The sequence below is a fragment of the Triticum aestivum genome, chromosome 2B (assembly GCF_018294505.1).
Source record: "Triticum aestivum cultivar Chinese Spring chromosome 2B, IWGSC CS RefSeq v2.1, whole genome shotgun sequence".
Lineage (NCBI taxonomy): Eukaryota > Viridiplantae > Streptophyta > Magnoliopsida > Poales > Poaceae > Triticum > Triticum aestivum.
In genome coordinates this window covers 174,991,816-175,003,632 of record NC_057798.1, presented here as the reverse complement: position 1 = coordinate 175,003,632, position 11,817 = coordinate 174,991,816, and the positions used below count along the sequence as shown (strand labels likewise).

The 11,817-nt window shown below is 48.1% G+C and overlaps 1 protein-coding gene across 1 annotated transcript; it reads left to right on the top strand.

Moving 5' to 3' along the window:
- The first annotated feature begins 539 nt into the window (after positions 1 to 539).
- LOC123044181 (uncharacterized) lies at positions 540 to 1,889 on the top strand. The gene has a single exon (XM_044466841.1). The coding sequence runs from the start codon at positions 684 to 686 to the stop codon at positions 1,707 to 1,709; it is 1,026 nt and encodes a 341-aa protein (XP_044322776.1). The 5' UTR covers positions 540 to 683; the 3' UTR covers positions 1,710 to 1,889.
- Positions 1,890 to 11,817: the final 9,928 nt, after the last annotated feature.

Sequence of the window (11,817 nt, the reverse complement as noted above, 5' to 3'; positions counted from 1 at the left end):
ACCCTTGACGTCCCATCTTTATCAATGGAAGTGGAAGAGCACGAAGTCGAGATTGGATAGGAGTTTGAGTTCTTTTTGGCACCGATCGGTTCCCCACTTTAGAGATGTATTTTTTTTGCGTGCGAGCAAACAGTGGGTTGATTCTAAAAGGGATAGGCACTTTTCAACAGAAGTGCATGACGGACCAAAAATATGACCTCATTTTATTCGTTTGATAGATATCGTATTATTCGTTGTTATTCGTTCGGTGAAATTTCCTAATATTTGATTGTTGTGTTTCTAATTAGAGCACCCCATAATCACCCAATATAAGGGGATGATAAATGAAAGATACTGATTATAAATTTTGAAGAGCCTGTGACAACGCACGGGCGTTATACTAGTTGTTGTGGCGATCCACGGCTGGACGGCATGACGTCGCTTTGCCTTGCTCGTTTCCATATCCCCTACCCTATGGACGATCGACACGTATAGCCCTCGCGATTCCTTCCTTCCTCGCTCCCTTCGAGACCATGGAGCTCCTACCTCGCCATTCGTATGCCTCACAGCCTCCTTCACCGTGTATAAATACTCCACCCTCGCGGCCACAACCCCTGCACTGCACTGCAACTACCAGCCTAGCTAGGCATAGCCAGAAGCCACTCAGCAACTCCCCTCCCTCGCGCTCTCTTGGTGCAGGCGCGATGGCCGCACCTTTTCTGCTCCTTCTGCTCGTCGTTTCTGGAGGCGCTGCAGCGGGCGGCGACGGCGAGGCAGGGCTGACCCGGCTCGAGCTCCGAGGCATCGACGACACGGGCCGTAGGCACGGGCCCTTCGCGCTGGAGGAGCCGGAGTTCATGCCCGTTATCTCCACGCACGACGACGAGGCGGTCGAAGCTCCCCGGCTTGAGTTCCGAGGCATCGACGACTCGGGCCGTGGGCACGCGTCCGACGCGCCGGAGGAGCCGGTGTTCATGGCCCATCTCGACGACGAGGCGGGCGAAGCGCCCCGGCTCGAGTTCCGGGGTATCGACGGCTCGGGCCATGGGCACGCGTCCGACGCGCCGGAGGAGCGGGCGTTCACGGACGTCATCTCCACGGGCGGCGCCTGCGGCCGCTTCGCCCGCCTCGTCGCCGAGACGGGGAACGCGGGCCAGCTCTTCTGGGAGCGCGCCGCGGGCGCCGGCGGTCTCACGGTGTTCTGCCCCGAAGACAAGGCCCTTGCCGAGTTCGAGCCCAAGTTCAGAAGCCTCGGCGCCGACGACCGGCTCGCCGTCCTGCTGTACCACGGCGCGGCGGTGTGCTACCGGAGGGAGCAGTTCCGGGCGTTCGACTGGGTGTCAGTGAGCTCGCTGGCCACCGACGCGGCCACAAACAAGAGCCACGCCATCACCATCCGCGGCGACGGGGACACGGTGCGGCTGTGGCCGTCGTGCGCGAGCGGCGCTGGGGTCAGGGTGACCAAGACGGTGTCCGAAGAGGCCCCCCTCGCCGTGTACGTCATCGACGCCGTGCTGCTGCCGAGCCACCTGCGACAGAAGCTGGATGTCGGCGAAGAGCGGGCTGCTGCGTGCAAGCCGTCCGGCGGCTATCTCGACTGGCTGCACTCCTGCATCCCGGCATGGGCAATGATAGCCATGGCCTTGGTGAGCATCCTGGGCTTCCATGCCGGGGTTTTTCTTCACGATGTACTGAACAAGAACAAGGAGGCCAATTTATCAGGTTATTAAGTTTATCTGCACTAGTAGTGAATAAGGTTGTGATTTGCGCATGATCGAGTATGTGTTTAGCTCAGCATATACAGATTGCTGCAGCATGATCGAGTATGTGTTTTCTTCTGCCGGAGTTAAGTGTGTTTGGCTCATGTGCCACAGCTTAATTTGCATAACATGATTTTTTTTAGTGCGGCATTTACGTCGTCTTTGACGTTTTCTCACTAGAAATGGAAGGGCCATGGTTGCCAAATCAAGTCTCTGCGCTCCACCGAGCTTGCATGTGTGCCCATCTGGCCTCTTCTCGAGAATACACTCGGTGGCGGATCCAAGTTTGAACGTATAAATGCAAGTCCGCTCAATCAAAGCTCATAAAATTCAAATACAAAGCTAGCTACTCAACAGTCTTTTTTTTTGCCAAAAAGATGCACTCAAAAGTTAATGTAACTAATGGTTAAAAATAGTTTAAGATTCTCGAGACCTAGGTGGTGTAACCTCCAAAACACATGAAATATTACAAACAGGACTGTGGAACGGCTAGCTTGCTTGGACGCTCGATTGGCCTCTAGATCGTTTTCCGCTCAGGTGCTAGTCCATTTGAATAAACGGTTTTCCCGGACCTTCACGTTGTTGGTCTCCTCTTGGCCCTGATACAAGGACCTATCGCGTCTCCTCGTCCAAAATGAATCGGGGTTCGGGCAGGGGCTCAACCATCACATCACACAACAACCTGGGGCGGCAGCCCATACCTTCCCGTACGGTATCGCCATCCCTAGTAGACTGTAAAAGTTTTCAAAAGAAATTATCACGTACATATAGTTGCCCCGTCGTAAAATGTCAGATTCAAATCCAACCTACAACTCGAGCAAAAAAAAAAGGAAGAAGGTCAAATCATGTTATCAATAATAGTTATTTGAAGTTGGGCTATGAATTTCACCCATAGACATGATCAATCCTAACGGGTCATCCAGAGCGTCAAACTCCTCTTGTGTCGTAGCCATCCAGAGCGGGTCACGAAGAGCGGCTCGAACGGAGGACGGCAACGGCGACGGCTCAGAGGTGGACGCCGCATGGACGTAGTCATCCGAGGCTTAGCGCGAGCTCGGGCGAAAAACGCCCGTATGGGCGCGGGTGACCGAACCGGCCACAGGCGCCGAGGGGGCCGCGGGGGCCGCGGGCGCCAACGTCGGGGGCACGGGGGGGGGGGGGGGGCGGAGGAGCCGCGGGGGCCAACGTCGGGGGCGCCAGCGCCGCGATTGTAGGAGGCGTCGCATGCGGGGGGCACGCCTCAAAGCCAGGGGCGGGCCAAGAGAGGCGCACGAGCGTCCTGGGAGAGGCGTCGAGGAGCCCGCGTCACCAGTGGCGGGAGGAACAACTGGGGGTATCTGGTGAAACGGAAACACATGCTCATCAAAGTAAACGTGCCGGGAAGTGAACACACGGTGGGAGACGGGATCGTAGCACCGATATCCCTTGAAGTTGGAGGGGTAGCCAATGAAGATGCAAGCGGCAGATCAAGGTGCAAGCTTGTGAGAAGCAGTGTCGGCAGTGCTGGGATAGCAAAGGCACCCAAAAAATACGCAAGTCATCATAAGACGGGGGCGTACCAAAGAGAAGATGGTGAGGTGCGTAGTTCCATCGTGGGCGGCAGGGTCTAATGTTAAGAAGAAGTGATGCGGTGGAGAGTGCGTCCAGCCAGAAATGAGGCGGCACGTTGGCATGAAACAGGAGCGTGCGAACACAGTAATTTAGTGTGCGAAGGACACGTTCGACTCGACCGTTCTGCTGTGAAGTGTACGGGCATGTGAGGCGGAAAACTATGCCGTGATGCGACAAAAAGTGCGGAAAGCAAGATTATCAAACTCTTTTCCATTGTCCGTCTGAAGCGCAAGGATGGGACGCCCAAACTGCGTGTGGACATAGGAGTAAAAGGCCGTCAAGATAGAGAGTGCATCCGACTTTCTGCGCACAGGAAAAGTCCACACATAATGAGAATAATCATCAAGAATAACTAGATAATATAAATAGCCCAAGTTACTGGGAACCGGAGAAGTCCACACATCGCTATGAATCAACTAAAAAGGAAAAGAAGCAATGGTGGTGGAATTAGTAAACGGCAGGCGAACATATTTGCCGACTCGACAGGCATGACAAGTGTGAACCTCGATCTTATTGCAACTGAAACTGAAACTCCTAAGAATATGACGAAGTATGACGGGGTTGGGATGACCCAAGCGAGCATGCCAGAGATCGACGCCAGCGGAGAGAGCAACCGGTGCGATGGTGGTGGATGAAGGCGAGTGCACCGGATAGAGTACGTCGGGGCTGTCACAATGGTGAAGTACCATCCTGGTTCGAGCGTCTTTGACACAAAAACCAAGCTCGTCAAATTCAACGGTAACAAAATTTTCACGAGTGAAACAACGAACGGAAATAAGATTCTTAATAAGATGAGGTGACACAAGTATGTTAGACAAAGATAATGGAGTAGAAGTAGAAGGAAAAGAAGTGTGCCCAACATGTGTGATAGGAAGTGTGGACCCGTCGCCGGCAATGATGTGGTGGTCGGTGGAGACAGGAGTGAAGGAGGCGAGGTTATCAGGATGAGCAAACACGTGAGCCGTAGCACCGGTGTCCATGTATCAATCACCACCTCTAGTGTAGTTGTTCGGCATAGGAGCGGCGTGCAGCCCGGTGAGGAGCACCGGGTCCCAGGGCGCCGGCGGCAGGGTCGGCGAGGGGGACGAAGATGCCATCAGGAGGCCATAGCCGCCGCTGAACGACGGCTGTGGGTACGCTCCATACAGCCCCAGCTGCAACTGCGGTGCCGGGTAGGCCGGATGGCCTGCCGGAAAAACCTGCGGGCCCGCAGACAGATGCTGTAGGTGCTGGGCGTTGTCTGGCTGCTGCCCAGTGGGCGAGTGCTGGCCCGCTGACGACCCCCACCAATACCCGGGAGACTCGTTGATACGTTCATTTTGCATCATGCTTTTATATCAATATTTATTGCATTATGGGCTGTTATTACACGTTATGTCACAATACTTATGGCTATTCTCTCTTATTTTACAAGGTTTACCATGAAGAGGGGAATGCCGGCAGCTGGGATTCTGGCCGGAAAAGGAGCAAATATTGGAAACCTATTCTGCACAGCTCCAAAAATCCTGAAACTCCATGAAAGTTATTTTTGGAATTAATAAGAATTATTGAGCGAAGAAAATACCAGAGGGGGCCCACACCCTGGCCAGGAGAGTGGGGCCGTGCCCCCCCCCTACTGGGCGCGCCCCCTGTCTCCTGGGCCCCCTGGTGGCCCTTCGTTGCCCATCTTCTGCTATATGAAGGCTTTTACCCTGGAAAAAAAATCAAAAGCAAGCTGACGGGAGGAAACTCCGCCCCCACGAGGCGGAACCTTGGCGGAACCAATCTAGGGCTCCGACAGAGCTGTTCTGCCGGGAAAACTTCCCTCCGGGAGGGGGAAATCATCACCATCGTCATCACCAATGATCCTCTCATCGGGAGGGGGTCAATCTCCATCAACATCTTCACCAGCACCATCTCCTCTCAAAACCCTAGTTCATCTCTTGTATCCAATCTTGTATCAAAACCACAAATTGGTACCTGTGGGTTGCTAGTAGTGTTGATTACTCCTTGTAGTTGATGCTAGTTCGTTTACTTGGTGGAAGATCATATGCTTAGATCCTTAATGCATATTAATACTCCTCTGATCATGAACATGAATATGCTTTGTGAGTAGTTACATTTGTTCCTGAGGACATGAGTGAAGTCTTGCTATTAGTACTCATGTGAATTTGGTATTCGTTCGATATTTTGATGAGATGTATGTTGTCTCTCCTTTAGCGGTGTTATGTGAACGTCGACTACATGACACTTCACCATTATTTGGGCCTAGAGCAAGGCATTGGGAAGTAATAAGTAGATGATGGGTTTCTAGAGTGACAGAAGCTTAAACCCTAGTTTATGCGTTGCTTCGTAAGGGGCTGATTTGGATCCACTAGTTTCATGCTATGGTTAGGTTTACCTTAATACTTCTTTTGTAGTTGTGGATGCTTGCAAGAGGGGTAAATCATAAGTGGTATGCTTGTCCAAGGAAGGGCAGTACCCAAGCACCGGTCCACCCACATATCAAATTATCAAAGTACCGAATGCGAATCATATGAGCGTGATGAAAACTAGCTTGATGATAATTCTCATGTGTCCTCGGGAGCGCTTTTCTCATTATAAGAAATTGTCCAGGCTTGTCCTTTGCTACAAAAAGGATTGGGCCACCTTGCTGCACTTTATTTACTTTCTTTACTTGTTACCCGTTATAAATTATCTTATCACAAAACTATCTGTTACCTACAATTTCAGTGCTTGCAGAGAATACCTTACTGAAAACCGCTTGTCATTTCCTTCTGCTCCTCGTTGTGTTCGACACTCTTACTTATCAAAAGGACTACGATAGATCCCCTATACTTGTGGGTCATCAAGACACTTTTCTGGCGCCGTTGCCGGGGAGTGAAGCGCCTTTGGTGAGTGGAACTTGGTAAGGAAACATTTATATAGTGTGCTGAAATTTTCTGTCACTTGTTACTATGGAAACTAATCCTTTGAGGGGCTTGTTCAGGGTATCTTCACCCCGACCAGTAGAGCAAAGAGTTGCTCCTCAACCTACTGAACCTACTGAAAATATTTACTTTGAGATTCCTTCGGGTATGATAGCGAAACTGCTAGCTAATCCCTTTGCAGGAGATGGAACATTGCATCCCGATTTACACCTTATATTTGTGGATGAAGTTTGTGGATTATTTAAGCTTGCAGGTATTCCCGATGATGTTGTTAAGAGGAAGGTATTCCCTTTATCTTTGAAGGGAGATGCATTGACATGGTATAGACTATGTGATGATACGGGATCTTGGAACTATAAACGATTGAAGTTGGGATTTCACCAGAAGTTCTATCCTATGCATCTTGTTCATCGTGATCGTAATTACATATATAATTTTTGGCCTCGTGAAGGAGAAAGCATCGCTCAAGCTTGGGGGAGGCTTAAGTCAATGTTATATTCATGCCCCAATCATGAGCTCTCAAGAGATATGATTATTCAAAAAAATTATGCTCGGCTTTCTCTCAATGATCGCACCATGCTTGATACTTCCTGTACTGGTTCTTATATGCCGAAGACTACTGAATTCAAGTGGGATTTATTGGAAAGAATTAAATGCAACTCTGAAGATTGGGGTTCCGACGATTGTAAGGAGTCAGGTATGACACCTAGGCTTGATTGTGTTAAATCTTTTATGAATACCGATGCTTTTTGTGGATTTAGCGCTAAATATGGACTTGACTCTGAGATAGTAGCTTCTTTCTGTGAATCTTTTGCTACTCACGTTGATCTCCCTAAGGAAAAGTGGTTTAAATATAATCCTCCCACTGAAGTAAAGGTAGTTGCACCTATTACAGTTGAATAAAATACTATCACTTATAATGATCCTATTGTTCCTACTACTTATGTTGAGAAACCACCTTTCCCTGTTAGGATAAAGGATCATGCTAAAGCTTCAACTGTTGTTCGTAAGAGTAATACTAGAACATATACACCCCCTGAGCAAATCAAAGTTGAACCTAGTATTGCTATGGTTAAAGATCTCTTGGATGATAATATAGATGGGCATGTTATTTACTTCTGCGGTGAAACTGCTAATATTGCTAGACCCGATGCTAAGATACATAGACCTGCTGTAGGCATGCCTGTTATTTCTGTTAAAATAGGAGATCATTGTTATCATGGCTTATGTGATATGGGTCCTAGTGCTAGTGCAATACCCTTTTCCTTATATAAAGAAATTATGCATGATATTGTACCCGCCGAGTTAGAAGGTATTGATGTTACTATTAAGCTTGCCAATAGGGATACTATTAAGCCAGTTGGGATTGTTAGAGATGTTGAAGTCTTGTGTGGGAAAGTTAAATATCCTACTGATTTTCTTGTTCTTGGTTCCCCACAAGATGACTTTTGTCCCATTATATTTGGTAGACCCTTCTTGAATACTGTTAATGTTAGGATTGATTGTGAAAAGGATATTGTTACAATTGGCTTAGGGGATATGTCTCATGAGTTCAATTTTGCTAAGTTTCATAGACAACCCCGTGATAAAGAATCACCTAGTAAGGATGAAATTATTGGTCTTGCTTCTATTGCCGTGCCTCCTACTGACCCGCTAGAACAATATTTGCTAGACCATGAAAATGATATGTTTATGAATGAAAGAAGGTAAATAGATGAAGTATTCCTTCAACAGGGTCCTATTCTGAAACACAACTTACCTGTTGAAATCCTAGGGGATCCTCCTCCACCCAAGGGTGATCCCGTGTTTGAGCTCAAACCATTACCTGATAATCTTAAATATGCTTATCTTGATGAAAAGAAAATATATCTTGTTATTATTAGTGCTAACCTTTCAGAGCAAGAAGAGGAAAGATTATTGAAAACTCTGAAGAAGCACCGTGCTGCTATTGGATATACTCTGGATGATCTTAAGGGCATTAGTCCCACTCTATGCCAACACAAAATTAAATTGGAGAAAGATGCCAAACCAGTTAGAGATCCTCAACGATGGTTAAATCCTAAGATGAAAGAAGTGGTAAGAAAGGAGATACTAAAGCTCCTTGAGGCAGGTATAATTTATCCCGTTGCTGATAGTGATTGGGTAAGTCCTGTCCATTGCGTCCCTAAAAAGGGAGGTATTACTGTCGTTCCTAATGATAAAGATGAATTGATCCCGCAAAGAATTATTACAGGTTATAGGATGGTAATTGATTTCCATAAATTAAATAAGGCTACTAAGAAAGATCATTACCCTTTACCTTTTATTGATCAAATGCTAGAAAGACAATCCAAACATACACATTTCTGCTTTCTAGATGGTTATTCTGGTTTCTCTCAGATACCTGTGTCAGCGGAGGATCAATAAAAAACTACTTTTACTTGCCCTTTCAGTACTTTTGCTTATAGATGTATGCCTTTTGGTTTATGTAATGCAGCTGCTACCTTGCAAAGGTGCATGATGGCTATATTCTCTGACTTTTGTGAAAAGATTTGTGAGGTATTCATGGATGACTTCTCCATTTATGGATCCTCTTTTGATGATTGCTTGAGCAACCTTGGTCGAGTTTTGCATAGATGTGAAGTGTCAGGACCCCGACTCGATGTCACATCGATCTAGCCGGTAACACCTCATATCACTTTGCGGCCTCACGCACGGTATCCCCACGGGTGTCGTCTTACCTTTGCCCGGGACCGTTTGCGCCTTTTGGCTCACGTATATGATAGTGTCGCTAGCATCCATATGATAAGGAGCCCGGGCTGACATGACTAGTCGTAAACCCAAAGTGGCACAGACTTACAGGGACAGGCATCCATGACCCAGCTTCGAACGTGTCGGTCATCAGCAAGTGGGTCCGGGCTGTAGCACTGGGCTAGCAGGACTCCGGTAAACCGGGCTGTAGCGGGCTAACAGGACTCCGGTACTCAAAGCGTGACATTTCCCCGAAGGGACAGACACAGGAACGAAGAAGGACACATGCCGGCCAGCCTAAGTGTTCCAGAGCAGTAGCAAGCTACCATGGCTCAGCGGTAACACTAGGAGACATTTCCCGGTAAGAGAGGCTACTAAAGATAAACAACTAGATGGTCAAATCCCACACATACCAAGCATTTCAATCATACACACAATATGCTCGATATGTGCAAATACAACGAAGCATCACAACATGACTCTACGACACAAGTACTTTATTTAAGGCTCAGTGAGCCATACATAACATACACAAAGGTACGGGTCTCACGACCCAACATACAAGTCATACAGTCATACAAACCAGCAGCGGAAGTAACTTGTCTGAGTACAGACAACTAGTAAAATAAAAGAGGCTTGGAAAGCCTAGCTATACTACGTGGTCCTTCACAAGCTCAGGGTCACCACCTGGGTCTTTAGCCTACTCGTTGATGTCAACGTCTACATAGAACCCATCAGAAGGGGTTGCAGCGTCTTCTGTAAAAATGTAGATTATAGCAACATGAGTACAAAGGTACTCAGCAAGACTTACATCAGATCCTACATACATGCATAGTATCAAGAAGGGTTGGTGGAGTTATTGCAGCAAGCCAGCTCTGACTCTTGGCTAGGCTATCCTACGATACTCCAACTTGAAATGGTTTTGCGCACACGAGTCCACTACTCACCACTTCAATACACTACTGAGGATCCACCTCCGTCTTCCTACGGAAGAGCCATCCTCGGCACTCACACTTATCTTGAGGCTTTTAGCAGTTTCCATTTACTTGTCTATGAACTGTATAGGCAACCAAGTAGTCCTTTACCGCGGACGCGGCTATTCGAATAGATCATGTTAACCCTGCAGGGGTGTACTTCTTCATACATGTTTCCACCACTTAGCGTCTGCACACGACATGTGCTCGGCAGACTTCAAGCGAAAGCCGACGTGGGTGTAGACCACGACCTACCTAAACACTTAAGCCTCTAGTCCAGGTTTATCGCCTATCCAGGTTCCATCCGCAGGGAGTCCGGCCGAGGTTTCCCATACGGCCCCGAACGATGTGAACAGGGTTCCCGAGATACCTAACGGGTATTCGGTACACCCGGCCACGTACCTACCGCATCACAGCCCACCCCTACGGTCAGCGCTGTCCACGGCCTCCAGTAGGCTACAAACACCAGAAACTACTTGCAACTCCTGGACAGAGAGCTAGGGTGAATAAGAAGTCGAGCGGGGTCATATTTCAGGGCCCAATGCATGGTAGTAACTGTATCTTAAATCACACATACAGATCTCAGTGCTTAAGGTCGGCTTCAATGAAACAACCCACCATGTACTCCTACATGGCCTCTCATCGATACCTTTACCAATTCGTGTTCACCACACCACTCTCATTACCGACATAATCATTTCACTCTAGCCCATCACCCAGATGAACCAGACCTGACACGACTCTAAGCATAGCAGGCATAGCAAGGTAGGAACAACACATACATATGGCTCAATCAACTCCTACACATGCTAGTGGGTTTCAGCTAGTTACTGTGGCAATGACAGGTCATGCAGAGGAAATGGGCTCAACTACCGCAGCACACAGCAGTTTGAAACGCGTTGTCTTAATGCAGTAAAAGAGAGCAGGAGCGAGAACATGGGATTGTATCGATATGATCAAATGGTTGGTTGCTTGCCTGATGGTTCGATGCACGGATACGGTTCTTCGTTAGGGTAATCACGGTACTCCTCGGAGGCAGAACCTGTCGTAAAGGACACCGATACACAACCATCACCAAACAATGTGCAACAATATGATGCATGCATGAAACATGGCAATATGAGTGTGTTGGGCTAATGCAACTAAAACCAGAAGGGTTTGAACAAATTTGAATCAAAGATTCAAATTTTAAACTCAAACATGGCCTTTTAAAAGTGCTTTTCCTTGTTCTGCTTAAAACATCAATTTAACTTGTTTGATCATGCATGAAAATAGTACAGATGGATAGATTGGATTTTTCTGATCATTTTTCATATATAATTTGTCCAATTTGGAGTTACAGAATAAAAGTTATGAATTTTTGAAGTTTAAATAATATTCTGGAATTTCCTGATTAAATTTAAATCCAGAAAATCAATTACTGCGTCAGCCTGACGTCAGTGTGACGTCAGCAGGTCAACGGAATAGGTCTGGGTCAAACCTGACAGTGGGTCCCGCATGTCAGGGTGATTATTTTAATTGAAATTTAATTAAAACTAATCCTGTATAATTAGCAGGGATGGGCCCCACCTGTCATTGACTCAGGGGAGTCAACCAGGGCCCACTCGTGGTCAAAGTCAAAGTCGGCTGCCGGCGTTTAGCCGCCGGCGAGCCCGACGCGGCGGCGGAAGTGGTTTTGGCCATTTCGGCCACCAAAGGGGCCGCGGAGACCACCGGAGTGGAGCTGAGGACAAACCGCAGCTCTTGGCGGAGTCCGTTGGGGTCGGGGTGGCCGGAGTCGACGGCGGCGAGCTCGGCTGCGGCCGCCGGGGTTCGATCGTCCACGGGGACGGGGTTGGAGCTCGAAGTCGAGCG

Excerpts from the sequence above, each read along its gene's own strand:
- LOC123044181 (XM_044466841.1), top strand. The coding sequence starts at position 684 with ATGGCCGCACCTTTTCTGCTCCTTCTGCTCGTCGTTTCTGGAGGCGCT.